Source organism: Sus scrofa, chromosome 1 (genome assembly GCF_054392235.1).
Source record: "Sus scrofa isolate SSC_HxYL_T2T_F1_AM1 chromosome 1, Sscrofa_HxYL_maternal_Yorkshire_Landrace_v2.0, whole genome shotgun sequence".
In the NCBI taxonomy this organism is placed as follows: domain Eukaryota; kingdom Metazoa; phylum Chordata; class Mammalia; order Artiodactyla; family Suidae; genus Sus; species Sus scrofa.
Genome location: NC_139383.1, coordinates 284,796,210 through 284,823,993, shown reverse-complemented (window position 1 = coordinate 284,823,993; position 27,784 = coordinate 284,796,210). Strand labels below are relative to the sequence as shown.

The window sequence follows — 27,784 nt, the reverse complement described above, 5'->3', positions numbered from 1 at the left end:
CATGAGAACGTAAGCGTGTGTGCCTGGCGTGTCACTGGATGGGCCTAGCACCACCTTCCACAGTTTCTGTCACTCCACAAGGCCCCATGGGCTTCCGCCAAGCTGGGCTTGCCCAGCTCAGCTCTCCTTTGCCGAAAGCTCACCGTGGGCTAGGCACACCTGGGAGGTCCCAGCCACACTCCCTCTGAGGCTCAGAAAAGAGTCACTTGGTTAAGACACCCAGCTGGGGAGTTCCCATCGTGGCGCAGTGGTTAACGAATCCAACTGGGAACCATGAGGTTGTGGGTTCGATCTCTGTCCTTGCTCAGTGGGTTAAGGATCTGGCGTTGCCGTGAGCTGTGGTATAGGCTGCAGATGCGGCTCGGATCTGGTGTTGTGTGGCTCTGGCGTAGGCCGGTGGAGACAGCTCTGATTCAACCCCTAGCCTGGGAATCTCCACATGCCGCGGGAGCGGCCCAAGAAATGGCAAAAAGACAAAAAAAAAAAAGACACCAGCTGGAGAAGTGGGACTAGAACCTATCCGCGCCCTGCCTACGTCCAAAGCCCGTCAGGTCCCCAACCACTGAGCTCAGCTGCCTTTCCCCACAACTTGCAGCTTAACAAACGAAGGTAAAGATACACAGACAGGCTGATGCAGCGAAATGCTTCATCACTTACTGGATGATGAGATCCCAGATTAAGTAACTGCCCCTTCCCAGGCTCCCCTGCTGCCACCGCCACACACGCTCAAAGCAGACGGCCGTCCTCCTGCCTTCTGTGTTATCCTGATCAGGTGCAGCAGCCCACAGACTTGCCTTGGCTCCCTGACACGAGTGGCCTGGGAGGCCTGAAGGTCCCCCACGCAGACCACATTAGGGACAGGCCAGCAGCCCCAAGGGAGGGGCGAGGCTCCAGAGGGCCCTGGGGCACTGCCATCCCACAACCTCCCACCTGGGGTCTGTGGCCACAGGGACGGCACCTCTGCCCTCACCCACCAAAGGCACGAAACCGCAAGAGAATGCCTATGGGGCCAAGAAGGGGTCCCTAACATTGTGGCCAATCTCGTTCCAAGAGCAGAATGGCTTCGGTGCCTCTGTGGTGAGGCTGGAAAAGCTGGAAAACACTGGGAGTCTCTTCTGCAAGAGCCAAGAACAGGCGAGCGCTCAGATGTGCTGAGCCATGGGCGGAACACGGGGTGCTGGCTCGGGAAAGGGCCTGATCCCGCCCACAAACAGCTCCCACAGCAAGTGTTTCCACAGATGCTCAGGACCCACAGGCCCAGCACAGGCGCTGCTCATCTCTACCAAGTTCCAAAGGTGAGTCTGACAGGAGCCAGGGCTGTAGAAACAATCACGGCTCCTTAATCTCAGTTTCAAATTCTGGGAAACATACGAACTCAATGCTACATACTCTCATCCACAGGCCCAGTGGATTCAGGCCAATGAAAATGAAGTCTCACAGGAATATGGCTTCCTGTTTTTCTTTCCCCTTAATTCAAAGGCACAGTTCAGTGTTGGGTAGAGGAGCCTGGCCCACTGGGGAGCCATAAACTTTCCCCACAGGTGGAGGCTGGCACCTCAGACCTCCTACTGCCCAGGGTGCAATACAAACGGAGGAGCTCTTTCCAAGAGAGCCAGGGAAGGCTAGGTTTCTGTCTAGATGCCTTTTGGTCTTCTAGAAGATTCAGACCTCTCATCTAGATTCCTATCTACTGGCGGGTGACCTCTGTAACCCAGAGACAGACTCCAATGGACTGGGTACAGTGTGAGCTCTTGCGTAAACCATGACTTGCTGGTTGGTTGTGTGTGTGTGTCTGCGTCAGTGGCATACAAGAGTTCCTAGGCCAGAGATGGAACCCACACCACAACAGCAACCCAAGCCACAGCCGTGACAAGGCTGGATCCTTAACCTGTTGTGCCACCAGGGAATTCCAAGACTTTCTGTTTAAACACATCAACAAATTGGGAGTTCCTGTAGCTGCTCAGCAGTTTAAGAACTGACATAGTGGAGTTCCCATTGTGGCGCAGTGGTTAATGAATCCGACTAGGAACCATGAGGTTGCGGGTTCGATCCCTGCCCTTGCTCAGTGGGTTAGGGATCCGGCGTTGCCGTGAGCTGTGGTGTAGGTTGCAGACGCGGTTTGGATCCCGCGTTGCTGTGGCTCTGGTGTAGGCCAGCGGCTACAGCTCCGATTAGACCCCTAGCCTGGGAACCTCCATATGCCGCAGGAGCGGCCCTAGGAAAAGCAGAAAGACAAAAAAAAAAAGAAAAAAAGAAAAAAAAAAAAAAAGAACTGACATAGTATCTGTGAGAATGCAGGTTCGATCCCTGTCCTCACTCAGTGGGTTACGGATCTGGCTTTGCTGCAAGCTGCAGTGTAGGTCTCAGATGCAGCTCGGATCTGGTGTTGCTGTGGCATAGGGCGACAGCCACAGCTCCAATTCGATCCCTAGCCTGGGAACTTCCGTATGCTGCAGGTGAGGCTGTAGAAAAAGAAAAAGAAAAAAAGAACAAATAAAGGATTATGGCTCAGTATTTCCCAAAGTGTGTTCTGAGAGCTACTAGTCTCTAGAAACATTCAGTCACAAAAGGTTTCCAGGGATAAACCATTCTGTCTTTTTCTTAGCGTCACAGGGCACATCAGCGTAATCAAGACACAGGAGAAGTAGGCCGTTAAGGAGCTTGCTTAATTTTGTTTTCCAAACTCACCTGACAAATTGACCCTTCCCTGGCCTAACATTTTTTGTTCCCTTATGCACCAACCAGCTTCCCCGGAGACACGAAGGGGAACCCTGATCTGGCCTGGAGCTGGCCTGGAGCTGGCCTGAGTGACCTCACCTAAGGTCAAGCTAAGTCAACGGAATCAAATCAGGTGTCTGTATTCTACTCTGTATCTGAGGTCTTTTTCAAAAGTTGCAGAGTCGATTCTGTCATCAGTAACCGTGCCAATTTCCCATGCTCATTTTCCCAAGTCACTCACTGGGTCTGCCTCCAGAGTAAGCAGGTCACAGAGCTACCCTCCTCAGGGACAGCCCCATCAGCCCCCAACGCAGGGGTGTTCAGAGGCTCCGACACCCGGACAACAATCAGGACAGGGTCCCAGCACCTACCTCCTGACTGGTTGACTGTGTCGGTTTCTGTAAACTGGAGACAGATTTCTGCAAACCCGGCTGCGGCAGCGACTCCGGCGGCTGAGAGGCCGTCGCACTGGAACTAGACAAAGGCAGGACATGCGTGGGGTTAGACGGACAGGGCTACCCGCCCTGCATTTCCAAGAGACAAACACTTGCTCGCCAAGAGCAAGACCTCCTCTGGCCAAGAAAAATGCCTTCCACAGCAGAGTTTCTTTTTCTTTTTAAATTGAAGTCTAATCGATTTATACTGATAAATTATAAGTGGTGTGTTCGGTTCTGATGTGCAGCAAAGGAATTCAGTTTTTTTTATAGCTATATGTTATACATATATTGTTTTTCACATCCACCTCCATCCTGGTTTATTCCAGGGCGTTAACAGCTCCCTGTGCTCTGGAGCAGGACCTTGCTTCCGCTGGCTGACGGTTACGCTGGCCAAGACGACCAAGAAACTGAACCACACATGAGGTCTCCTCACTGACGTCTTGCAGGACAGGCCTGCCCTCTGCCTTCTTGCAAAGCTTTGTCCGCAGAAACTGAAAGCTCACAGGAAACAATATGCGATGGAGGGCTGCCGAGAGGGAGGCCGCGTCCGTGCAGGGAAGGAAGGGGCGAGGGGCAGGGGCTGACTGCTTTGAAACATGAGCGGTTTTTTTTTGTTTTTGTTTTTTTTTTAACCTCTTCTTGACTTATAAAAGAAATAAATGCTTAGAAAAAAATACATACACACATACATACAGAACTCATCACAATCTGAAAACTGAAAGCAGATTTTTCTATGCATATCAACATAATATTTTTTTAATTGATTTATTTATTTATGGCTGCATGCACGGCACATAGAAGTTCTCAGGCCAGGGAATGAAGCCGAAGCTCAGCTGCGACCTGTGCCACAGCCGTGGCAACACTGGACCCTTGATCCACTGCACCTGGCTGGGAATGGAGCCCTCACTTCTGCAGTGACTTGAGCCACTGCAGCGGATTCTCAACCTAATGCACCACAGCAGGAACTCCAACATAGCATTTTTTAACACAAGTGGATAACGCCATACATACTGTTCAGTAACTTGCGTTTTATTTAATGCACCCGGTATCTCTTCAGGACAACACATACAGATCTACCTCTTTCTTTTTGTGACCCAGTACAGGTGGACGGGCCCTAATGCATCAATCTCTAATTTTTCTTCTATTATAGGTAAACCTGCAGTGAACATTTTTCTGTACATATCTTTGCACGCCTGTGTGAGTACTTCAGAAGTCTAAGTTCTTCAAAAGATGTTTCAAAGTTTAAAAAATATTGTGGACCTGCCCTCCAGAAAAGAAAGACCTGTCAATTACAGTCCACAAGCCAACTTTTGAGAAAAGAAAACTTCTGAAGGAAGTTTAACTTCTGTTTAACCTTCCACCTGAAGAGACTCGAGGAGGACAGCAATCCCTCGGCCAGAATCCCCCAGGGCCGGCAGCTCATCCGTAAGCGGAAGCCCAATTCTACACACACACGACCCTCCTCCAGGCTTACTCGCCGCTGAAACTCACTGTGCGGGACTCCCACACAGCGGACGCCGTGATGCCGCCGCCGTCGACTTCCGCCTGAAGCAGTGGCTCCCAGGTGGTGTCCGTGCTGTGTTCCTCGAACCCGGGCCCTGAGACCCGGTAGGTATGGCCCCACTCGGCCACCTCCCTGCAGCCAGGGGCGATGTGGCCCCGGGGGCAGAAGAGAAGCAGTGCCGGCCCCCAGCCCTCGCTCGCTCCCTCTCAATGGCAACCGTGCTGCATTGCAACCAGCCTCATGAACGCTGCCTGACGCTGCCTGTGGATGACCGGACACAAGGAGGGGGCGAGGCTTTGTCCTCTCTCCAGAACTTTCAGTAGCAGAGGCATTTCAACGCTTACGCTGTAACGGGTGGCATCAGTTCCATTACAGTTTGTAGGCTCTACGCTGCACAGAACCACGATGGCAACAGCGGACGTCCGCCGCGCGAGGCCTCCGCCAGGCCCTGCCAAGTCCGTCACTGCATCATCTCATCCGTTTCCTGCAACGACCCCTGGGAGCAGGTACTATTTGTATCTCACAGGAGGACACTGAGGCGCAGAAGTAAGTAATTCCCCAGGTCCCATAAAGCTAAGACACGGCCTGGCAGGAAATCGTACACACACCTGTCTAGTCCTGACAGTCACGCGACCCCACCAAGCAGTACGAACGCTAAGCCAACTCCGGTTATTGCTACTTTACAGTCAGACTGAATCCTCTGCCACGCTCACATCTCGTCTGAACCACTACAGGGAGACTTCACAAAGGCAACGGAGCCACCCCCAGCTAGAGGAAAGGCTGCGACCTGGGCCACACCGACTTTCTGGGTCCTGAGCGTCAGCAGTCAGACCACAAGGGGAACAGGGTAAGAACGTGTCTGAGGCTGGACTGCTCTGTTTTCATTTCGCAGCAGGCAAACCCCAGCAGCAGGGGTCTGCCTGCCAGCCTCAGCCGGGCTCTGCACTTCCCCAATCCCCTCCCAGCACGAACCCCAAATCCTCTTCTCCTGGACAGGCCATCACCGGCTGGAACGCAGTCAGGGGCACGAGCCATGGGAGGAGGAATGAAGGCTCGGGCGGGCAGCCCCATGCTTCCAGCCCCAGCCCACAACGGCAGCCGCGACAGCTGCTGTTTCTCCAACAGGGGTTTCTAGGCCTCCTAGGGCCTCATAAGCGCTGTGCTGGCAGAGGCTGGGCCTTCGGAAGGCTGCACACTGACCCCGAGTAGCGTGGACTGGGACTGCTGTGGGCGTGACGGAGTGAGGGGAGCAGTACCCTGGGAAGCCTGCCTCCTTCTCCACCCGGGGCCCAACACCAGAAAGAAGGGCTCCAGCATAGGGGCTCGCCCAGGAACCAGCTCTGAGTCATTGCATGAGCACCTCTGGGAGTGATGAGGCTTAATAAGGCACAGGGACACCGGTCACTGGCGACCAGGCAGCTCGCTGAAGCTCGCGCTGGCTCCCAAAGCCTGGGAAGTGAGTGAAGCCAGGGAGCAAGAAACAACCAAGCCGCAGGACTCACAGAGCAGGAAGCTTCCTTTGGAACCCGCCACAGAAGGAAAGGTGCTGGGGCCGCGACACAGTCCAGCTCCCGGCCCCCCGCCCCCCGGCCTCCGCTCTCACCTCTTTGGGTCTTGCTGATCCTGCCTGTTTGCCCATCCCGTCCCGTCTTTGGGCACTATAACGATGTTGGGGTCGTTTCCTTTGTTCTCAGACTTCAAGCTTGGCAGGTTCGCAGGCGGTGGCATACGGCGGGCTGTGGCAACTTTCCCGAGACTCTGTAAGCCATGTCGAGGAGTAACTGCAGGAAGGGAGGGAGGAGACAGATGTTGCACAGAAAGTCACGGAAGGAAAGAGGCCAGGTTCATTAGGCTGCTCTTCCAAACTAAGCAATAGTGACACAGGTGACCAAACAAAAAACAAGGGACAGATCACTTGCAGTGACATAAACAAGCTCGTCGCCAGGACCCCAGAGACATAGGAGCTGCTGAAGTCTGCGGGAAGGCCCCACTTCACTAGAGGCAGGGGGAGGCTCAGGCAGTTTATGACCTGGGTAAGGACCCAGGCCTGGAAACCTCCACCCACACAACAGCCAGCCCTCTGTGAGTGGAGACAGCTCTGGCCTCGCTAGAACAGGGCTTAAGGGACTGCCTCGACTAGACCCAACCCAAGTCTGAGCAGGGCCCTGACACTCTTAAAACCCTCATGGGGTGTGGAGAGAATCAACAGGAACTTTCCCCACCACGATCCAGACTACCAGAACCATGAAACCTGAAAAGGGTAATTCTTTTTTTTTTTTTTTTTTTAATAATTTTTTTTATTTTCCCACTGTACAGCAAGCAAGGGGGTCAGGTTATCCTTACATGTATACATTACAATTACATTTTTTCCCCCACCCTTTCTTCTGTTGCAACATGAGTATCTAGACAAAGTTCTCAATGCTACTCACAGGATCTCCTTGTAAATCTATTCTAAGTTGTGTCTGATAAGCCCAAGCTCCCGATCCCTCCCACTCCCTCCCCCTCCCATCAGGCAACCACAAGTCTCTTCTCCAAGTCCATGATTTTCTTTTCTGGGGAGATGTTCATATGGGCTGGATATTAGATTCCAGTTATAAGTTATATCATATGGTATTTGTCTTTGTCTTTCTGGCTCATTTCACTCAGTATGAGATTCTCTAGTTCCATCCATGTTGCTGCAAATGGCATTATGTCATTCTTTTTTATGGCTGAGTAGTATTCCATTGTGTATATATACCACATCTTCCAAATCCAATCATCTGTAAATGGACATTTGGGTTGTTTCCATGTCCTGGCTATTGTGAATAGTGCTGCAATGAACATGTGGGTGCAAATGTCTCTTAAAAAGGGTAATTCTAATGCAAAGCAAGCTCCAGTCCACCATCAGGCTAAAAGAATCCAGGCTTCAGTAAGATGAGAGATGGGAAAATCGTCCTACTACAGGAGAGCCGGGCTCTTTCAGGCTCTGAAATCATACATTGCACAGGAGCAGAGGGTGGTACGCTTCCCCAGAACTATGGGGTGGCCCCCACATGCCCAGAAGACTGGTCTGCAAGGACCACATCTGTCTGACCAGACAGGGGACTCTGGGCTCTCCGGGTCCCTGACCTGGGGCTTCTCACTCAAGGAAAAGCCTGAGGAGGTGGCCTCCGACCCACCGTACCTGAGGACCTGACGGCGTCTACTGGTTTTCCTTTATGCTTGTCAAACAGGCTGAGCGTCCAGTACTTGCTTTTCCCATCCTTGCCCTTGGTTATGTGCCCCAAACGATCGGACATTGCGCTGAAATGTCATCTAGTAAGGAAATTTTTCTCGGCACCGCTCCCGATCTGCCTTTGAAATGGGAAAAAAAAGAGAGTTTTTAATCCTCTGATCTGAATCCTTGCAGGGCCATGGATCTCCCCGAAGGCTCTGGCCCTAGAAAGGTGCCCGTACCACACACAGGCGCCCCTGCTTACATTCAAGGGGTATTCTGTGGACAGCAGCCCACCCCCTCCAGCACTCAGAACGCTCCCTTCGGCGGGTACCCTATCGCTCAGCAGCCATACGAGAGTCAAGTGTCATGCACGGAATCCTCTCTCTGGGTCAAGGATGGCTCCTCGAGGTGGAAGAGCAGCTGTGCACCCCGTGTACCACATCCACAAAACATCACAAACAAGGCCGCCCAACTCAAGGATGAGCAAAACCAAACCCCAGGGAAGCAGTCAGGAGTCACCCAGGAATAGCCGGGGGCAGGCACATCCCAAACTCCAGAGCCAGCCCCGGAGGGGAAACATCTGCTTAGGCCACAAGATCGGGGCCAGCAGAAAACGGGCGCTCCCAGGGAGGCTGCACGCGGGGCGCTGGATCCGCGCCTGCCCCTCCACCTGGGGACCAAGAAAGACGCTTCCGGCCCCCCGAAGCCCCCCCACCCCACCCCCGGCTCTGAGCACCGGCCTCTGCACCTCCTCGGCCAGCCGTTCGCTCCATGCCTTTCATCTGACGCTTAACCTTTGCTTTCGGTTCTACGCTTGACTGCGGAAAATAAAAACAGGTGACGGCCCCACTGGACTCCACGGATGGAACAGAAAGCTAAAGCACCGGTCTAGGCACACTGGTTATGTCTTTCCTGCTGAAACGGAGGCGGCATCCATGATGCCTAAAGGCAGCTGGTGCAACTACAGCAGCAGGTTTGTCGTTTCATCCCATTCTGAGGCCACTGGCCAGAAAAGCACCTCCACTGAGCTGGTTAGAGCCATCCTTTAGTTCACGTCCCATGAACTCTGATACTCAAGACCGCAGCCACTGCGGCAGGTGCAAGACCAGCCAAGCACACGGGCTGCCTCTGGAAACGCTCCCACCCCCACCCCACCCCCATGGCTGCCTTGAGGTGAGCGTTCTGAGTTGGATGAGATGTGCAGGGGTCACCGGCCAGGCGGTCCCCCCTTTTCAGGGAAAAGCTCCTCTCCTCTCCACAGGGTTTCAGCCACCCTGTCCTCACCCAGGTCCCGGTTCAGCCAGCCGCAGCCGGCCAAGGAAGAGGCTCACGTTCGGCGCCCAAGCCCCAGGTTGCCAACAGCACTGCAGTGCCCACAAGATCGGGGCTGGATGAAGAAACGAGCCGGCAGAAACACTCAAGGGCTCACCAAGTGTACACGTCAGAGCCGCCGACACCAGCCACCTGCCCCAGTGCCCATCTCACACGCCAGGAGCAAAGAACAGCAACAACTAGGGATGGAAACCAGCCCAAAGTGTCCAAATTCAGATCCCGATGCCCACGGGCTCCAGAACATGACCCCTTACCTTCAAATCTCCCTCCCTGGAGTTCCCGTTGTGGCTCAGTGGTTAATGAATCCGCCTAGTGGTTAACAAATCCATGAGGTTTCGGGTTTGATCCCTGGCCTCACTCCGTGGGTTAAGGATCTGGCGTTGCCATGAGCTGTGGTGTAGGTCGCAGACAAGGCTCGGATCCCACATTTGCTGTGGCTGTGGTGTAGGCCGGCGGTTACAACTCTGATTAGACCCCTAGCCTGGGAACCTCCGTATGCTGCGGGTACAGCCCTAAAAAGACCAAAAAAATAAAATAAAAAAAAATCAATCAATCCATCTCCCTCCCCAAGGTCAGGTCCAGTTGTGTATAAGGCAGAACTAGTGACAGCCTCCCTGGGCTGTGAGACCCTCGACAAGCAAATGGAGCTAGTCTGTCTGAATGACCAATACTTCACATGGCAAATAACCTGAAATTCTCCATTAGAAGTGGATGAGATCTAGTTTTAGACACTTTTGTCAATCAAACCAATAGAAAGATCACCGTGGCAGGAACGCGACCTTTCCCAACACAGACACACACAACTACACTATTAACAAAAGCCCTGGAGTCTCGCACCCAGGCGACAGCCACACGCGGTCCTGACTGCAGAGCTCCTGGTCTAAAACAGGGTTTTAGCAAACACTAGTTGGGGCCCCAGGCAATGGCCCGTTTGCAAGGCTCTCAGGCTAAAAATGATTTCTTTTATTCTTTTCATTTTTGTTTAAAAAAAAAAAAAAAAAAAAAGACTATGCAACAGGACACATGGCCTCCACAGTTCGCTGACTCTGGGTCTAAAAGGAAAAGCCTTAAATGAGCCCCTTCAGACGTGGGAGCCTGAAGGGCACCCTGAAGAGCCTGAGGGCTCAGCAGCGGTCCAAGCAGGGCCCGCCAGGAGCAGGAAAGGGCCCAGCAAAGGGACAAGCCTTTATTCGCCAGGAGGAAGGAGTCCACGGCGTGGACTGAGACAGGATCCAGAGGACCGAGCACTCTTCACAAACTCCTGCGGCGAGCCGAGTAAGAGGGCTGCTGTCGTCCTCATTCCCGAACCTTCGGCGGCAAAAGGGATTCTGCAGGTGTGATTAAATGAAGGGGTCCTGGGGCGGGGAGACTGCCCTGGACTGAGTGGGTCCAGTGTAGTCAGAAGAGGGAGGCGGAAGCATCAGAGTCAGAGGGATTGTGACAACGGGAGTATGGGCTGCAGGGATGCTCCTTAGAGCTGGAAGGGAGCAGAGGGAAGAAGGTGCCTCTAGAAGCTGGACAAGGCAAAGGAACGATTCTCCCCCAGAGCCTCCACAACACACAGTGACTTGAGCCCAGCGAGATTCATTTCAGACTTTGGGCCTCCAGAACTATGAAAGAATACATCTGCATTGTTTTATGACACCGGATTTACGGTAACCTGTCGGAGCCGCAACAGCAAACTAATACACTCTTTTATTCACCACACTGTCCTGTGGAGCAGGGCCTGGGATACAGCGGAGGATAAAATGGGACACAACCGCCAGCCTGCCTCCAGCCTGCATCAATGCTGGGACTCCTCCATGGTCACACAGCTCAAATCTTTCACTGCAGCACAATGACAGAAAATGCTAAGTCACAGCTACACCTCTGCTGTCCCCGACCACAGCCTTCACCTGATCATTGAACCTGCAAACATTTTTAATAAAGCCGGTGGTACCTCCTTCCCAGCCACACCACTTGCAGGACTACCGAGGTAGCTTCCTTTATCTAAATCCAGATAACTAGTTCTTTACTACATTCAAAACCAAACTGACAAGAGAAATAAAAATTATTTACCAGACATTCTGGGTCATCAAATCGCCACGTTAAATTTAACATGCTTGATTTTAAAAAAAATCAGATGTCTTATAACTCTGAAACTTGACCAGAAAAATTTTTACAGATACTGCTAAAAAGTCTTCTTAAAAATCTGTTGGTCCATAGTGGAGTTCCCACTGTGGGGCAGCAGGCTAAGGATCCGGAGTTGCTGCAGCTGTGACTTGCTGAGGTTGGATTCAATCCCTGGTGCGGGAACCTCCATATACCTCAGGTACGGCAAAAAAAAAAAAAAAAAAGTACACACACACACACACACACACACACACGCACACGCACACGCACACATTTGTTAGTCCATGGGAATGTAAACTGGCATAGCCACTATAGAAGACTGTAGGAAGATTCCTCCAAAAAAATTAACAGAACTACCATATGATCCAGCAATCCCACTTCTGGTTATTTATACAAGTAATATGAAAATACTAATTTGAAAAGATGTATGCAGCCCTATGTTCATCGGGGCATTATTTACAATAGCCTAAATGTATGAATGCATGATGAAGATATGGTATATATACACAATGGAACACGAGTCAGCCCCTGAAAAAAGACGAAACCTTGCCATTTTTGACAAAGGGATGGATCTTGAGGGTATTATGCTAAGTGAGTAAGTCAGACGTAGAAAAATAAATACTCTATGATTTCACTCATATGTGGAATATAAAAACACGAACAAACCAAAGCAAACGAAACACACAGATACAGAGATACAGAATAGGGGTTCCCAGAAAGGGAGGGAGGGGGAGAGGGTGACACAGGCAAAGGGAATCAACTGCACAGTGATGGATGCAAACAAAATTTCTGGTGGTGAGCGTGCCCTGCGGTACACGGACGTAGAAATACACTCAGCATGTGAAACTTTCATAACGTTCTCAACCACTGTTACCTCAATAAGAAATAAATATTAAAAAGTCCAAACTTCTGCCAGTTCACTGAGACAAGCAGAGCTTTCTTGGACTTTGCACTGCCTGGGTCAAAGGGCAGAAGAAGTTAAGAGTGGACACAGAGAGCTCTCAGAGGGTCTTCCTGGTGACACCACAATTCTCAGAACTAACCAGTCCCCACCCGTCACCCCAGGAGGCATTGGAGACCAGAGCCTGACCACAACCCCAACTCCTGGCACCCCTCAAAGAAATAAAGAAAAATCCTGGGCCAAGGGAGCTAAGAGCTGTTAGCTGGTCAACAGCTGTTGTTTCAACTATGTCCTCCCAATAATTCCAACCATTCAGCAAATACTGAGCACCTGCTATGTTTAGGTAAAATGCTTGTATTCCTTTGAACAAAGCTCCTCGGTGAAGCCAGAACAGGGAACACAGTGGACTGGCGCCTGCGCTAAACCCATACGTGCACTTTTTGGGAGTATCCTTTCTCCCACTTTTTAAGTAAGTTTTGCACCTGTTGGGCACACTGCTTACTGGCCACTCTAGACCTCCGTTTTCCCGCTTACAGAACTGGGGGGCCAAGACGATTTCACAAGTGCCAGTGGGCTCTAAACTCAAACACGCCAATGTCAGCAACACACAGCCAGGGAATTACCAATGATTTACTGTCTGGAGTTGCTGCTGTGGCGCAGTGCGTTAAGGATCCAGCGATTGTCTCTGCAGGCGCTTGGGCTGCTGCTGAGGTGTGGCTATGCGCCCCAGCCTGGCACAGTGGGTGAAAGGATCTAGCACTGCCGCAGCTGCAGTGTAGGTCACAGCTGCAGCTCAGATTCAAATCCCTGGGCCTAGAACTTCCGCAGACCACAGGGGTGCCCCCCGCCCCCGGGAAAAAACCCACCGATGATCTACTGTCAAAGCAGCCCTCTCTTACCACACATGTGGGATTGGATTTGGATTCTATGTCCCTGTAGAAACCTGGGGTGCTGACAGGCAGTGCTCGAGTGACCACGGCTACGGACACAGACCTGTGGGGCAGGGGCCTGACACGGTTCATGCTAATTCTCTGCAGTGCCCCTGCAGAGACGGAGGTTCTTCAGCCCCAATTCTCCCTTAGAGCAGGGATCGGCCAATCACAGCCGGCCTGAAGAAAATGCAACAGAGGCCATACGCGGGGCAGGCAAAAACCATTAACTACCCAGCCGTTATAAAATAAGATGACAGCCACCAGCCTTAGGGTGACGCAAGGGTTCTCTCATTAAGCCACATTACACTGGACACAGATCCAAAATACAAATAAAATCATTCTGGTTGCCCCAACCATAAGCATCTCCAGTAAATCAGTGCCTGTTTGGGACTTAGCTCAGCCCCACACCCATCTGGCTATTCTGCTTGTTCCTCGGTTTTCACCTTAGGCCAGGAGCACTAGCTGCTAGTAGGGGCTTAACAAGCTTCTGATTATCTGTGCGTTTCTACTGGTCAAAACACACACACGCATGCACGCACGCACGCACACACGCAAGCAAGCGCACACCCCACCAGCCTGTCAGATGGCAGACAGAGTGCAGGACAAACATCTGGGTGTGACTCACGAAGCCGGCAGAGGCAAGAGTCCAGGCTTCTGGGAGGGTTAGAGGCGTGTTCGCTCACGCCTGACACTCGCTTAGGTCAGGGTGGGGGGGAAACCGGCTGAGCCGCACCAGGTTCTTGCAGGTGCACAGACCAAGCCTGGAGGGGAGCCACAGCTTTCTCTGCTCTGGCTCCCTTTGGTAGACACCAGAATTCATTTCATTTTTTTTCCTCCAAACGAGATCTAACCTGGATCCTCAGAATTACGTATAAAACAGCTACAAGCCAAGAGAGCCCCTCCTCAGAGGGAGTCCAGCCCAACCCACTCCCACTGCAGCGGGTCCTCCTTCCCACAGTGGCCACCCCCAGGCCCCAGCGTGGGGGTGCACAGGGCAGTTTAGAAATGCATATTTCAGCAAGTTACCTCAACAAGTGCTCAGAGGCCCAGGCTCCACTGAAACAAAAACAAGCAGAAAGATTCGCCAACAAAGGCAACTTAAGAACCAGGTCCTGCTGCTCCAGACGGCGGTCCCACCAGTGCAGCAGGTCACCTGCTCTCTGTTCAGCAGAGGGAGGATCTCCTGCCCTCTGTCTGATCAAAAGCATCTAGAGCAACAGGATTCATCTCACTCCCACTTGGGTTCCAGCCAGCATCAGGCACTCGCCTGCCAGGAGGGCCGTAAGTCACCAGGAAGAACCACAGCTCCTACAGCTCTGAGGCTAAGCACAGGCAGTCTGCACTCACCTTCACCCCCACACCCGCCCCAGCACTACCCCCCGAGGGAGCACCCCCTCCAGAGAGCACTCCTCCAGGGAGCAGCCCCCCAGAGAGCACTCCTCCAGGGAGCAACCCCCCAGAGAGCATTCGCCCCCTCCAGGGAGCACTCGCCCCCTCCAGAGAGCACCTCCCCAGGGAGCACTCTTCTCAAAGACTCCCTCCTAAGAGCACTCCCTCCCCCAAGAGCACTCCCAGCATCACCCCCCCCCCGCAACACACACACACACACACACACACACACACTCCTACCCTGATGGACTCCACACAAGAGCCCCCTGTGGAAGACACTCCTGTAGTCGGCCTGCCTTACAGAGAAGGACACTGAGGTGTAATCAGGGTAGAGAAGTCACTTGGCCTGGGTCACAAGGCTCCTGAGTGCTGGAGCCAGGCAGGAACGCAAGGCTGCAGACAACCGACCTGCCGAGGGGTCCCTGACGCCAGGCTGCTGTGGCTTCGCCTGTGGGAGGGCAGGTGCATGGGTCCTGACACGGCAACCCCAGCTCAAAGGCTGCCTCTGGGCAACTGCACGGATGACAGCAGTGGACGGAGTGCCCAGGACCAACAGCCAGACTGACCTGGGGGCAAGTCCAGGGACATGAGGCCCAAATCACCTGCTGTCTTAAGCAGCCCTCCCTCCTCAGGACACCTGGAGACAGCACCGCGCGGCTCTTGCCTTTGGCCACCAACCCCGAAGGCCCCACTGCTCGCTCCAGCCGGGGCCCCACCCCCTCCGCAGAGGGGGGCCTTCCAGGAAGCAGACGCCCGGACCTGGGGTGGACAGAAAGGCAAGTTCGGAAAGGAGAGATCCCACAGCTACACAAACACCAAACCCGTGACCTGACAGAAGTGGAACCGCGAGCAAGCAGGCGAAAGCCTGCAGGAAACAAGCACCGTGGGGCAGGAACGGACGCGGTCATCACACAGGACACCTGTCCAGTCTCAGTCAAACCACAACAAACCGTCACCACACAATCCAGGGACAACACTGATAAAGCTATTCTTTTCCAACACGCCAACGTCTGGCTAGAAAGACCTGTAACAGGGGACTTCCCCTCATGGTTTCGCGGACACGAACCCGACCAGGAACCGTGAGGTTGCAGGTTCGATCCCTGGCCTCGCTCAATGGGTTAAGGATCTGGCGTTGCCGTGAGCTGTGGTGTAGGTGTAGGTCACAGACGAGGCTCAGATCTTGCGTGGCTGTGGCTGTGGTGTAGGCCGGCAGCTGTACCTCCGATTTGACCTCTAGCCCGGGAACCTCCATGGGCCACGGGTGTGGCCCTAAAGATAAAAAAAGAAAAAAGAGAGAGCAAGCGAGCGAGAGAGAACTGTAACACAAGGAAGGCACCGAATCACCCACTGCAAATTCCCAGCGTGCAGAGCCCATGATGAGAAGGTGACAAAAACCCGGGCCCGCCCTCCGGAGCAGGCCACAGGAGCGCCAGAGAGTGAGCACCTCTATCCCCGCCACCCAGCCGCCGCTGTGCAGGCCCAGACATCAACAAGGTGGCGCAGCTGGCTTCCAATAAACTTTATTTACAGAAACAGGAGGGGGGCCGGATTTGGGGCTGCAGTTTGCTAACTCCAAGTCTAAAGGGAGAAGCAGACATGGAAAAGAACCCATCACAGTAAAGTGGATTCACCTGAAAGGGGTTCACATGTGCCCCAGAGACGAGGCGGGAGTGGGGAGCCTGCCTGGATTTCCGGGGGAACTTCTGCCACCTCGCTTAGCAACAGCACCGCCTGACACTCCCCACACTTTTTTTTTTTTTTTTTTTCCCAGGCTAGGGGTTTAATCAGAGCTGTAGCCACCGGCCTACACCACAGCCACAGCAACTCGGGATCCGAGCTGCGTCTGCAACCTACACCACAGCTCACGGCAACGCCAGATCGTTAACCCACTGAGCAAGGCCAAGGATCGAACCCGCAACCTTACGGCTCCTAGTCGGATTCGCTAACCACTGCGCCACGACGGGAACTCCACTCGCCACACTTCTTCCAGAGGCTCCCTCCAGGTCCCAGTGAGGACACCCACAGCTCTCCCTCCCAGTGTGGAAGGTAACAGAACGTCTTTTCTAGCGGAGGAAATACTGGTGACTCCATTTTGCTCCCCCTGCGACCCCCTCCTCTTTCCCTCTTCTCCCAGCGACAATGTTTCAATTGGCCAACCGGGAAGAAGGTGCGCCCTGACCCGACCCACGGGAAGGGGACAGGTACACCACCTGCGTTAGGCATCAATAGGGGAGGGTCCTTTGTTCGGTGCTTGCACTCTTTGGAGTACCGTGCCCTTCTGCAGAAGTAAAGAGCCTTATCGAGATTTCTCCTTGTCCACGTGTCTCACTTTCCGACTGGTGACCTGAGCCAAAGTTACCTCAATTTCCAACACCAGGTAGTCAGGAGCCGGCCCACCTGGAAAGCTGGGGTCTGGGCTCAGACTGCCGCCCAGCACAGTCCTTCCACCTGCAGACGCCCCAGCAGGTGACGTTTCTGCAGAAAAGGCACGTGGCGTGCCTGCAGAATATAGCACAAACCTCTCCAAGAATAAGCTGCCTGAAAAATAAAAGGCCTGAGGGAACAAAGCAGAGGAAGCGGGGTTTTGGTAAAGGGAAACGGAAGCCACCACTAGAAGAGGGCCACACCCCCTGGAGGGGACAGCACACTTAAGAAGCTGCAGAAATTAAAAATAAGAATGAAGGCCTGTGCTGCAGGAAGCACCCAAATTCTCCTCCACGCTCCTCCTGCTCCCTGAACCAGGGCCCGCTCTCCCTGCCTGGCCCTTAAACGCCGCCACTGGAACCACACCAGGTCTGCTCCTCAGATACTGTCCACATCACCCCACTGCTCCTGGGCCAAATCCAAACCCTCTAACCCCAAAGCACCACCCAGTCGCATTCCCACTCCCACCAGGGACCCCCTGCACCTCCCAGCCCCTGGCTAGTCTCATCCTGCCTCCACACTGGCCTGTTTCCCTGTGGATTTAACAGAGGTGAACATACCGTTACCCTCCTCACAGGTCCGATGTCAGGAATAAATGAGAAAGAACCCAAGTGACCCGGAGCTGACGCACCCTCAGAAAGTTCTCATTGAGGGCAGCTATTACGCTGGGTCTGCACAGCTCCCCCCCAGCTGTCCAGCCCCACCGTCACCTCGCAACACTGCTCGTCCTTCCAGCCTCCTGTGCGCCCAGTGAAGCCACCATCTTCCCACCTGCCTCTAGGCTCCTGGGCTCTAGGGACCTGACCCCACTTTGGCGCATCACAGCTTAAGGGCCCTGATGCAGACAGCAGCCCTTCCACACCAAGACCCTAAATTCATGGATGTTTAGGATTCCCAGGAGATGCACTTCAACGCTCGGGAAATGCTCGAATCAACACTGCCAAGTGACTGCACTGTGACCAGCACCGGACGGCCCTAGTTTCAAGGTTTCCCACTTCCGGGCAGTAAGCAGGCCGAGTCAAGGCACACACGCACTGGTGTCGGGACAGACCGTCTTACGGAGGTGGGAGATCCCCGTCCCGCTCATGGGCTTACCCATCCCAGGTTTTAGTAACAAAGTGAATATATACTTGATATAGAAAAACTAAAACTTAAAAAAATACAGACAATTATCACCAGTAAACCAGCTACACTGCTGGATCCCTCCTCACCAGCAGGAGTCACTTAACTCTGGGGCCGTCAGGCAACTTATCTGCCTCCTGCTACTCTGTTCCACTGTTTCTGTTTCCTATTTCCAAAGCGCTTAACAATGAAGGCCATAAAACACTGTATATAAATTCTAAACAGATTTGCTCTTTTAAAAAATTATGAGAATGATCTTAAGGAAAGCCTGGAGAGCCCTGCAGACAGGCGGAGCACAAGCACACGGAGGACGACGTCCCAGCCGGCCGCAGCTGTCCCCGTCCCTGTGCCCAGCCAGCCCCGCAGCCACTTTGTTTACACCGGAAGCCTTTCCCGTAGGGATGACGTCACCAGCAGCAAGCTGGAGGCTGGCTGCTAGAAGAGGGAGGACTCCGTGAAAGGATGTGCTTTTCCTCAGCCCAGGAAGAAGCATTCCTTCCATCTCTCCAAACCCCAGGTCCTCGCAGATCAGATGCCGAGAAAACACAGGCGGGCAGAGATAGAGACTGGTTCCAAATCCACCAAATGCCAGCCCTGCTGCCTGCATGAACTCACACCCACCCCGGAGACAGCTAACCCTCTGTCCTGCAAGCAGCCCTCTCTCCACACAGACCGCCAGGATGGCAAGGTGCACAACGCCACAAGGTGGAGACAGAAGGCCTACTTACTTATTTTTTTTTTTAATTTTTTTTACTTTTTAAGGCTGCACCTGCGGCATATGGAAGTTCTCAAACTGGGGGTCTAATCGGAGCTGCAGCTGCCAGCCTACACCCCAGCTCATGGCAACGCCGGATCCTTAACCCACTGATCGAGGCCAGGAATGGACCCGAAACCTCACGGTTCTGCTGCACCTCGACGGGAACTCCCAGAAGGCCTACTTTAGAAGGCTGCTGTGAGGACAGGCTGTCATGGAGAGCTCCCCTTTCCTCCCTTCTCAGGAGGGCAGGGACAGAGAGCTCACTTTGTGCAAGATGGTGTGACACATGGCCAACAGCCCAACCCACCCTTTCTCCAGGGCCTTGCAACCCTCTGTAGCCACGACAGCAAATGGCAGCTCTCGATGTTCTGATACGAAGACAAGCACCACCCATCAGGGGGAAAAGGAGCCGAGAGGTGTAACTGACAAATGGACACACACAGGTACTCAAACACACATGTGTGCCTACCCAGATGTGCCCTTACCTCCATTCCACCTGATGCATGAAAACTCTTTAGAAAACAGGGACGTTCTGGCTAAACATGGCATTTATAGCTCACCTTCCCAAAACCCTTTAAAAGGAAATAGACAACAAAGAGAATGCAAAACACAGGGACAATGGCGGCAGACAAAGAACCAACCGGAGTAGTAACAGACTTAGCAGCTCAGGAAGTATGGGGAAGGGTGGGCACCCTGCAGGACTGGGAGGGTGAGGAGCCCTTGCAGAAAGGCTGCATGTGCCACCGCCAGCCTCCCACACAGCCTTCCTGCTCCCCTAGAGGGGTCACCAGGGTCAAATGGGCGGGGGGAGGGTGGGGAGGAAAGGAGCTAAAAAAAGAAGCTAAGTGAAAACCTGAGGAGCAAACTGTGGGGCCGAAGTCCCCTCTGCTGCTGGCCCCACGGAGTGGAGCAGAGGCATGTGCAACCTCCGGCAAAGGAGCATTCTCTCGAAAACCTACAAGACCCACTTGGGATATAAAAGGTCAGCTTCTCAACTACCCGCCCCACCCCCAAGAGCTCCTGCTGACCCACCCACCCAGTTTCCAATCAGCTGTGTACACGTCTAAGACCACGGACATCTGAGACGTCAACTGAAAGACAGAAAGCAATACAGAGAGACAAACGAAAGAAGCTGGAGGAGACAGACAATGCCAGGAATCAAAGAGTTTTTTTAAAATACATAACATAAAACGAATGTCCTCAGGAGACTGAGACGTTGCACACCTGCAAACAAAAACAGATTGTTGTGCTTTTTTGTGTACGGGGCACCAGAAAACAGAAAAAAGCCCTAGGAAGAACTCAAGACAGGACAGCCAAAACCCCAAAAGCTCAGGTTAATCAGGAGAAAAATCAGACAAATCCCAACTGAGGGACATTCTACAAAATACCTGATCAGTACTCCCCAAGACTGTCAAGGTCATCAGAGACAGGAAAAATCTGGCAACTGTCACAGTCTAAAGGAACTTAAGGGAGTTCCCGTCGTGGCACAGTGGTTAAGGAATCCGACTAGGAACCACGAGGTTGCGGGTTCGGTCCCTGGCCTTGCTCAGTAGGGTTAAGGATCCAGCATTGCTGTGAGCTATGGTGTAGGTTGCAGACATGGCTTGGATCCCACGTTGCTGTGGCTCTGGTGTAGGCTGGCGGCTACAGCTCCGATTAGACCCCTAGCCTGGGAACCTCCATATGCTGTAGGAGCGGCCCAAGAAGTGGCAAAAAGACAAAATAAAATAAAATAAAATAAAATAATAAAGGAACATAAGGAGACAGGACAACAAAACATGGTACCGTAGAACAGAAAGGGACATTAAATAACTAAGAAAATCTGAATAAAACAGAGACTTCAGGGTATAAATGCTGGTTAATTAGTTGGGACAAATGGACCATAATAATGTAAGATCTTTCTAACAGGTGAAACTGGAAGCAGGGTATACAGAACCTCTAACTTTACAATAAATCCAAACCATTCTGAAAATTTTTTTTAACTTTAGGGAGTTCCTGTTGTGGCTCAGCAGGTAACAAACCCGACTAGGATCCATGAGGATTCAGATTCGATCCCTGGCCTCACTCAGTAGGTTAAGACTCCGGCGTTGCCATGAGCTGTGATACAGGTTGCAGATGTGGCTTGGATCTGGCATTGCTGTGGCTGTGGTGTAGGCCAGCAGCTGCAGCTCCAGTGTGACTCCTAGCCTCGGAACCTCCATATGCCACAGGTGAAGCCCTAAAAAGCCAAAAAAATAAAAAATAAAAAAAATTAAAAAAAAATTAAACTTCAATTTTCCCTTTTTTTTTTTTTGGCCACACCTGTACCACAGCTGCAGCAATGCCAGATCTTTAACCCCCTGTGCTACAAGGGAACTTTCTTAATTTCAATTTCAATAGAAGCAATGCAAGATAAAGTCAAGGAAATCACAGACAAATTAACCAGGAGATGAACACTGGTTTCTCCCAGCAAAATCAGATTAATCCAGGAGTTCCAGAAACACAAAGGGGAGAAAAGGGAGGGAAATCATCAAATAAAAATTACAAGACAAATTCCCAGAGCTAAAGGACCCAAGACTGCAAGAGCCCTCCTCCAAGTCCTCAGAGCAATGGAAGTACAAAGTGAAATCCCAGGACACTGGGGATAAAGACAAGGACCGAAAGCCAATCATCGCCCCCAAAAAAGGCCCCAGGGAGGAATAAAGGAGGGAGGGGCAATGAGTCTGGGAGCAACTGCGCTACGCTTACCAGCATCATTCCCTTCCCCCGAAAACAATTTTCAGTCTAAAATCTAGAATCTGCTGACAGAGGCAAGTGTGAAGATAGAAAAAAACTTTTTTAGACTCGCAAAAGGACTCAAAACATTCTACCTTCTCAGAAAGTTACAGGGAAAGATGCTCTAACGAGTAAGAAAGCAAACCAAGACACGGGCAAATGTTGCAGTGGCCACGGTGGACTGACCTCCTGGAAGTCAACTCTCTCTTCTTCTTTCCTGGAGGACGTGACCTTGTCCCTTCCCAAGAAGCCTGCGGCCTGGGAAGCTGACCCACACCCAGCTCCATCTAAGAGAACTCCATCCCCCTGGCCAGAGACCCACCCAGACAAGAAAGGTATCTGGACCAACCAAAGGGGAACTGCTGGAATTCTACTTAACTTGAGCCAGTGACCTTATTGCTCCAAGGCAGCTTAAGAGAGTCGCTGTTATTTGACGTTCACACCACCCACGGACCCAAGAAACAGGGGATCCAACACAGAGGAACAAGACCCTGAGTGACAGCCAAAGAAAGCCCCAGGCAGCTGCACTGAAGGCAGGAGAGGAGCCGTCCATCCGAGGAGAGCAGGGGACTGACGGATTATCTAACGATCTGGGCAATTACAAAACAGTGTTTGCTGCATTTCATTGGAGCATTTGTAGAAAGTAGAAGAGAGAAGGCTTAAGGCAGTTCAATGTACCAATCTTCTCTATTTTGGTAGCACTTTCTGTATCCTATTTAAAGAACTGTCTTCTCCAAGACGGTAAGGATATTCTCCTGTTTACTCCAGAAGTTCTGTTTTCTCTTTCACGTTTAGCTCTATAATCTACCTAAAACTGATTCTAGACAGGATTACAGGCAGAAGATTCTCCCCCCACCTCTTCTACATGGAGAATCCAACCTTCCCAGGACCTTTTTTTGAAAAGGCCATTTTTTTCCATCTGTCATGTGGCACCTTTGTCATACATTAAGTGACTGCTTCCATGCAGCCTGTTTCAAGATCTCAGTTCCATCGGTCCATTTGTCTAGCCTTTCACCAACACTGTGCTGCCTTCCTTACTGTGGCTTTTATAAAGCCTTGACATCTAGTCAGCTGAGCCCTTCCAGCGTTGCTTAGTCTTGGTCCTTTTTTGCATTTTCACATAAGTTTCATAATCGGTTTGTCAAATTTCCAAATAACCAACAGCAAAAGAAAAGCCTGCTGGGATTCTGGTTGGAATCGCGCAGCATCTAGAGATCAATCTGGTGAGAGGAGACATCTTTACACCAAGGGCTGGTGAGTGTGGGAAGGAAGGACGACACTTGTGCACTACTGGTGGGTGTGCCAATTGGTACACTCTCTGGAAAAGTGGCAGCTGCCTACTAAAGCCGAACCTATGCGTCCCCTGGGACCTAGCAATTCCATTCCTAGGTAGGAACGCAAGAGAACACATACCAAGACACACCGAAGGACGCGTGAGCACGGCAATGGCAGCACTCCACCACAGCTCTAAATGGAACCGAGCTAAGTAAAATCTATCACAGCTAGAACGAATAAATATTACACTCACATAACAGAATACTATTTCACAACGAGAAGGAACAGACAGATGGTAACTAGGCTTGTCGAGGTGATCACTCTGAAATGCAGAGAAATACTGAATCACTGTACTGGGTACCAGGTACCAATACAGAGCTGCAGGTCAGCGATACTTCAAAACAAACTCAGAGACAAAAGATCAGACCTGTGGTTATCGGAGGCAGAGGTGGGGAGGGGAACTGGATGAAGGCCGCCAAAAGGTACAAACTTCCAGATACAAGAACCTGAAGAACCAGGGATACAATGTACAACATGTAAATATAATTAACACTACTGTATGTTACATGCGAAGGTCATTAAGGTGTAAACCTCACCACGAGGAAAAACCATGTGTTTCTACGCCTTTAATTTTCTATCTCTGCGAGAGGATGGATGCTCACTAAATGTTACTGTGGGCCTCATCTCATAACGTATCTCAGTCAAATCATTGTCCTGTTCACCTTGTCAATTACACCTCAATGAAACAAAGCAGCAGCAGCGAGAAGGAATAAACTCACCAATGTGTAACACTGCATGAGAGACGCCAGACACAAGAGAGAAAGAAAGGAACAGGAGAGTCATTTTGCCTCGGTGAGGACAACCATCCGCCATGGAAGCATAAGGGAGGAGCAAAACCTCTACCGCAGAGCAACTTTCAAAGGAAAAAAAATCCCAAGAGGGAGACGCTGGAAAATACAGAAATCCCTACACCTTGGTAGACCAAGGCCCATTCAAAACAGAAACAGTAAGAGCTGACCTGACCAAGGTAGATCAGCAAATATGGTCAAAAGGTGGCAACAGGGAGTTCTGTCACAGCACAGCAGAGTGGAAAGGAATCTGACGAGCATCCGTGAAGACGCAGGTTCTATCCCCGGCCTCACTCATGGGTTAAGGATCTGGCATTGCTGTGAGCTGTGGTGTAGGTCTCAGATGAGGCTTGGATCTGGTGTGGCTGTGGTGCAGGCCACTGACTACAGCTCCAATTTGACCCCTAGCCTGGGAACTTCCATATGTGGCAAGTGTGCCCCTCAAAAAAAAAAAAAAAAAAAACAAAACTACACGTGAGACGTTAAGGAAAACCCCAAATTCTGAAAAGCAAATGTCTCTGTACAATAAAACAAGATATAATGAGAGCAGAAGTAAAAATAACCCAGAGTTCCCATAGTGGCTCAGTGGAAACCAATCTGACTAGCATCCATGAGGATACAGGTTCGATCCCTGGCCTCACTCAGCGGGTTAAGGATCCGGCGTTGCTGTGAGCTGTGGTGTAGGCCACAGAGATCCATCCCATATTGCTGTGGCTATGGTGCAGACTGGCAGGCAGCTGCAGCTTGGATTTCACCCCTAGCCTGGGAACTTTCATATGTTGCAGGTGTGGCCCTAAAAAGCAAAAATAAATAACACTGTCAGTTGGAAAACTTAAAATTCCCTCCTTGGAGTTCCCGTTGTGGCGCAGTGGTTAACGAATCCGACTAGGAACCATGAGGTTGCGGGTTCAATCCCTGGCCTTGCTCAGTGGGTTAAGGATCCGGCGTTGCCGTGAGCTGAGGTGTAGGTTACAGACATGGCTCGGCTCCCTCGTTGCTGTGGCTCTGGTGTAGGCCGGCGGCTACAGCTCTGATTCAACCCCTAGCCTGGGAATCTCCAAATGCTGCGGGAGTCACCCTAGAAAAGGCAAAAAAAAAAAAAAAACACCACAGCTATTGAATACCTAGAAAATAGCACAGATGGAGAAAGGAACATTACACATCAAGCTTTTTAAACAAAGACAAATCTGTACTTAGAGGAAATTTAATCAACTAAAACCTTAAGATTCCTAACAGAAAAGGAAGAAATTAAGTTAAGCATTTGATACAAGAAATCAGGAAAAAGACACAACTGAATGTGAAGGAAAACAGAAACAATTAATGAAGAAAAAGCCAAAAGAAATTTAAGGAATACACTTGAGTAAAGCTGAATTTTATTTTTTTACTTTTGAATTTTAAAATGGTTCTTTGGGAGTTCCCGTCGTGGCGCAGTGGTTAACGAATCCGACTAGGAACCATGAGGTTGCGGGTTCGATCCCTGCCCTTGCTCAGTGGGTTAACGATCCGGCATTGCCATGAGCTGTGGTGTAGGTTGCAGACGCGGCTCGGATCCCACGTTGCTGTGGCTCTGGCGTAGGCCAGTGGCTGCAGCTCCGATTGGACCCCTAGCCTGGGAACCTCCATATGCCGTGGGAGCGGCCCAAGAAATAGCAAAAAGACAAAAAAAAAAAAAAAAAAAAAAAAGGTTCTTTGAAACAAGACATACAATAGATAAACCACTAAGAGAAAGGTATTTGCACCCTCATTACAGACAAGACACCAAGGCTCAGTGAAGTTAAGTGACTGGCAAAAGGCCACCATCTTCAAGTTAGGGTACTGCAAAACCTGAACTTGAACCCAGGTCAGTTTGACAGCCAGATCTGCTCTGGAAGTGTAGGCAGTCAGTGGACAGAGAAACACTTGCTATAGCGACTGAGGTCCATGCTGGCCAAGAAGCCCTGGGGCCCAGAATCAAACACCCACACAGCTCCCAGGCCCTGGCCATACTCCCGGGGCGGTGGGAACGGGCAGGCAAGTCTGGCCTGGAGAGGGGTGGGGTTGGAGTGGACACTGCATCAGGTGAGGAACTCTGCTCTTAACACAGGGTCCAGGAGTTCCCATCGGGGATCCATGGACACGAATCTGACTAGTACCCGTGAGGCTGCAGGTTCAAGCCCTGGCCTTGCACTATGGGTTAAGGATCCAGCGTTGCTGTGAGCCGTGGTGTAGATCACAGACGCAGCTTGGATCTGGCGTTGCTGTGGCTGTGGTGTAGGCTGGCAGCTGTAGCTCCAATTGGACCCCTAGCCTGGGAACCTCCATATGCCACGGATGCGGCCGTAAAAAGACAAAAACCAAAACCAAAAATAACTGTTACGGCTCCTTCCTTCACGGGCCATGGGGTCAGTCCCTATCCACCCAGCTCACAGGCTTGAGCTTCAAGAAGCCTGAAAGGACTCTAGCTAAAAATCCTCTTACAGTCTCCAAAGATTTACTGGCTAATTTCACCTTTGAACATGCAGTTAATTTAGCAAGTAACACAAAATTTAATTAAAAAATTTAAAACTAATTTCAATATACAGCTGGGGATGGACAGTTGGACAAATGTGCCATACGCACAGGCCTCCGTGCCCCAGGATCTGGCAAATCAAAGACACACATGACACAGAGCTCGATTTCGACTTCTCCTTCCTTCCCGCCCCCGGGTGATGGTGAATTAGCAAGTGAGAAGCCCTTTGCAAATGCCATCAAAATCTCATGTTCCATACTATAAAATCTGATTTAGCAGAGAACAGAAACTGGAGACAGCATTTGCATCGGATTGTTCCTTCTAACCACATCAACAGAGCGGTTTCCAAGGACCAGTGACACAGAAACAGGGACATGATTGAATTGGCTGAATTCCTGCGAACTACCAGGCACCTGGCCGGTGTCAGGAAAGCCCCAGCCCGCAGGCCCGGCCCACAAGAGTGTCCCTCTTTAAAATGTGTACCTTTGTGATTCGTTTTCTCGGTAACTAACATGTGTTCCCAAAACACATTCAGTGTGACAAACTCAAATGCTATTAAAGTATGCCAAACAAGACCATCCAACTCACATGACAGCCCACGTCCCCACACCTTCTTTCTCAGCCTGCATAAAGCTATCAGCAGGCTGTGGTCTTCAGCTTCCCTTCTACAAACGGGGGATGTTACTACATTATGCTGCAACCTGCTTTCTTTTATTAATACACGATGGTCATTTTTTCAAGAAAACACATCCCAATCTGAGACTCTTTTTAATGCCTAGTATTTCGCTGTGTAGTTGTGCTGCATTTTATTTACCCGTGCACCACGGGCAGACATGTAAACCATTTCCAACTGTACGCTATGATAACCCATGCAACCACCAATGTCCCATTACAAGTAACTTCATGCTTGGGCCAATGTTCCTGTAAATAATTGTTTTTCTTTTTACAGCCACACCTACAGCATATGGAAGTTCCCAGGTTGGGGGTCACATCAGAGCTGCAGCTGCTGGCCTACACCACAGTCGTGGCAACATCAGATTCAAGCCATATCTGCAACCTACACAGCAGCTTGTGGCCTTAGCCCACTGAGCAAGGCCAGGGGTCAAACCCACATAATCTCAGACACTATGTTGGGTTCTTAACTCACTGAGCCACGAGGGGAACTCCTATGAAGCACATGTCTAGTCTGTGCCCAAAGAGCTGAAAAGCAGACAGAAAGGTGAAGAAGGAGATGACAACTGTGGCCGTGCCTGTCCAGAGAAACCAGCAGAGCTGCGGAGCCCAGACCTCAAACCAGACACATCATGCAGGAGGTGGGGGCCTGCACAGCCACTGCCCACAAGGAGGCAGAACACAGCGCACTCACAACAACAACAACCCTCCCCCTCCCCCTCCTCCCCCGGGGGCAGCCCTCCCATCCAGGAGGCTTCTTAGCAAGCGACCATTAATAGGAGCGAAGGACTGCTCCATCAGGCTGGGAGAATATTAACTACAAGTGCGCAGAGGGTCCTGCCAGCAACCACTGAGGTGGCTGTCCTCACTGTCGCCCCCACATGACTGAGGAAATGGAGGCTGAGCGGTGAAGAACCAGGCCA

The 27,784-nt window shown here is 51.5% G+C and overlaps 1 protein-coding gene across 50 annotated transcripts in view; it reads right to left on the bottom strand.

Annotated features, from left to right (window-relative positions):
- Nucleotides 1-27,784, bottom strand: part of PRRC2B (proline rich coiled-coil 2B) — a 92,490-nt gene that overhangs the window by 52,347 nt on the left and 12,359 nt on the right. For 35 of the 50 annotated variants that reach the window (XR_014829473.1, XR_014829472.1, XR_014829539.1 and 32 more), the window contains exons 2-4: nucleotides 7,823-7,992; nucleotides 6,263-6,440; nucleotides 3,090-3,192 (exon numbers count right to left, since the gene is read on the bottom strand). Coding sequence is in view for 37 of the 50 variants with exons in the window: in XM_084999222.1 (XP_084855348.1) it covers nucleotides 3,090-3,192; nucleotides 6,263-6,440; nucleotides 7,823-7,937 (396 nt within the window). In the remaining 13 variants the exon portion in view is untranslated. The remainder of the gene's footprint in view (nucleotides 1-3,089; nucleotides 3,193-6,262; nucleotides 6,441-7,822; nucleotides 7,993-27,784) is intronic. The other 15 variants (XM_021070413.2, XM_084999323.1, XM_084999348.1 and 12 more) reach the window with 1 other exon arrangement.